Here is a 2,692-nt window from a genome sequence, read left to right as displayed (position 1 = left end):
CATGTGTGTCCGACTAGCCACAGGCATGCACAAATTAATGAAATAATAATGGATAAATAGGAAAAATTGGCTCAACCCGGAGTGCGACCTGAGCGCACGCACCACGCAGGAAATGGCAAATGTTGGATCCTGGGAGCTTGGGAGGCTGTATGGTCGTATGGACCATGGACATGGAGGTGCGTACTAGAGCGCGATCGTGAACGACGATGAGAGCCAGCAGCCAGCAAACATCGTGGATCATTCATTCGACCACTGCTCGGACAATGCGAGGAGCTCTTCCAAGTAGTCTGCTCCCAGGTCCTCCAGCTCCAGCACGCTCGACGCAGTATCAGCAGCAGGTTGTTTCTTTTTCTTGACGTCACCCTCCTGGCCCTTGCCCTTGGGAGTGCGCTTCCGCATGCAGTGGCGCCTCTTGAGCGCCAGCACGGGCGAGTCGTCCTCGCCCGCGGCCGCGGCTTTGCCGAGCTTCAGCACGCGCAGCGACTCCCGGACTCGCTCCACCGGGAAATTGAGCACGGCCGCGGGTCCGCGGGACGTGTAGGCCGCCTGGTCGTAGGTCAGCGCGGCGGCCTCCGGGGTGTCGAAGGTGCCCAGCCACACGCGCTCGCCGCTGCGCGTGGAGTCCCGGATCTCCGCCGCGTACTTGCCCCACGGCCGCCTCCGGACTCCGATCAGCTGCGGAGGCTCCGCCTTGGCCTTCTTTGCCTCCTGCTGCTCCGCCCAGGATGGTCCAGCAGTTGAGATGGAGGTGGCCTCCATGAGCGCGCTGAACTGGTCCATGTCCATGCCCATGCCCATGCCCATAGCACTCGCGGCGCCATCGTACTGATAGCTGCCGCCGCCGAAATTGAGGTACTGTGGGTGCTGCTGCTGCGCGTAAAGGGCAATGTCGTCGGCGGCGGCGTAGGACGGAGCCGCAGAGGAGGAGGAAGAGTTGGTGATGTCGTATGCGGCGTAGTAGTGGTTGTCGTAGGAGGACTGGGGCTGGGTAGAAGGAGACTGCTGGTATTGGTAGCCATAGGAGGAGGGCTCGGAACTGGCATAGCTCATGCCGTAGTAGCATGGGTTGTCATCATTTGTATAGGACCCATTGTTGTGGTCGTAGTAGCCGTAGCCGTTGTGGTTAGGTTCCATCACTTGATACTCCTGGCTAGGCTAATCTCTCCTGCTTAATTAGACAATTAAGCACTTCAGGTAGTACGGTACTAGCTAGAAAGCAACTAACGTAACGAAGCCCTTATATAGAGCGATCGACTTGCCGTGAGTAAGAAATATATTTTGAGTTTGACTTAACATAAGATAAAGTGGTCAAATTAAGTAGGGGAGGGGTGCTCACCTCCACCATCTACAGGATTAACTCTAGATCTCAGAGACGGATTGTCACAATCTACCATCTTACCCTTCTTATGCATCCCACTCAAAAAAAGAGGGCGCTCCGGAGGTAGAAATAATACTCCCCAACAGAGCTCTTAAAATTGGGTATTAACTAGACAAACAATGGATATACTGTTTTTAAAGGGAAGAGAGAGGTAGACTGTCCCTTCGTTTCATCTTTATTTTCTGCAGGGTAGGGAGAAGTCTTGCGCCTTCCGTTTGTGAAGGCAAGTGACTTCGCAAACGGAGCTTCTAAAGTCGGAGTTGTTGAGGTGGGGTCCTTGCGATGACGATGACACGAGACGGGTGGTCGGCTCTGGCGCTGGCTCGGTGTAAACTCAACAATTTTCTCATACAATGCTCGTCGACAGAGTGGGAGCTGTCTGATCGTCGATGCGTGTGGCTAACTATTTGGCATTGGGCGGCGCAAGGCTCGACGCTTGTTTGTGGTGAGGGCTTCTTCGGTGGTCGTCGATGATGAAGTCGGAGTCGGCCTCGCGGAGGCGTAATGACGATGACGCCGGGCTGCAACCTCGACGACGCTTTTCTCCTCGGAGGCGTATGTGCTTTTTCTTGTGCGGGTTGCCAGGTCGCTGTGTGTGTCTTGTTTTCGTGGGCCTGTTGTGACGGTTTTCATCCGGTTTTTCATTAACTAACTATGCAATTCTTTTTAACAATTTTTAATGAATGAGTCCTAAGGAATCGTGTTTAAAAAAATTGCCTTGCTAATGAATAAAAAAGGTTGGATACGCTCCTCTACAATACCTAGAGTATATGCGTATTCTTGTATCCAGGCTTGGATTCTCTCCATGTCTCTCTAACTGGTTCTTTTCCATAGCGTCACCAGCGAAGCAGTGTAAAGAAGAATCTACTACTCGCTTGCGCTGGGAGGTTCGGCGGCTGCTGCACTAGCTAGGTACATGTTGGACAGATGTGCAGGTTATGTGTTCCCCAACATTGGCCAGACAAAGCAACAATATGACCATAGTATAGGTCAGCGACGCTTCCCGGAAGCAGTCAAGGGCCGGAGACAGCATGCAAGCACATGAAGCGGCTGTGGCTGCTAAAGTGCAGATCGATCACCAAGATAAATCGTTACTGTATACGGTACATACATAAATTTCAGTATGTCTGAGAATACATCTGTACATGTGTGGAGTATCTTCACTAGATCTTCTGTGAAAAGTCCAAACCACGCCGCCGCCTCCTCACGTGTCCAACCTCACCCCTACGGCCGTACCTACACAAATTTCCACATTACATTATATTCCAGTCAACGTGTAAAACCAGTATAATGGCATCTTCAACGCCGACCTGC

General features: G+C 52.5%; 1 protein-coding gene across 1 annotated transcript; it reads right to left on the bottom strand.

Moving 5' to 3' along the window:
- Positions 1 to 237: 237 nt before the first annotated feature.
- LOC125516299 (ethylene-response factor C3-like) lies at positions 238 to 1,134 on the bottom strand. Its single transcript, XM_048681781.1, has one exon. The coding sequence runs from the start codon at positions 1,132 to 1,134 to the stop codon at positions 238 to 240; it is 897 nt and encodes a 298-aa protein (XP_048537738.1).
- Positions 1,135 to 2,692: the final 1,558 nt, after the last annotated feature.

The sequence above is a fragment of the Triticum urartu genome, chromosome 6 (assembly GCF_003073215.2).
Source record: "Triticum urartu cultivar G1812 chromosome 6, Tu2.1, whole genome shotgun sequence".
Taxonomy (NCBI): Eukaryota; Viridiplantae; Streptophyta; class Magnoliopsida; order Poales; family Poaceae; genus Triticum; species Triticum urartu.
The sequence above is the reverse complement of the archived record's forward strand: the minus strand, read 5'-3'. Positions and strand labels throughout refer to the sequence as shown.

Excerpts from the sequence above, each read along its gene's own strand:
- LOC125516299 (XM_048681781.1), bottom strand. The coding sequence starts at position 1,134 with ATGGAACCTAACCACAACGGCTACGGCTACTACGACCACAACAATGGG.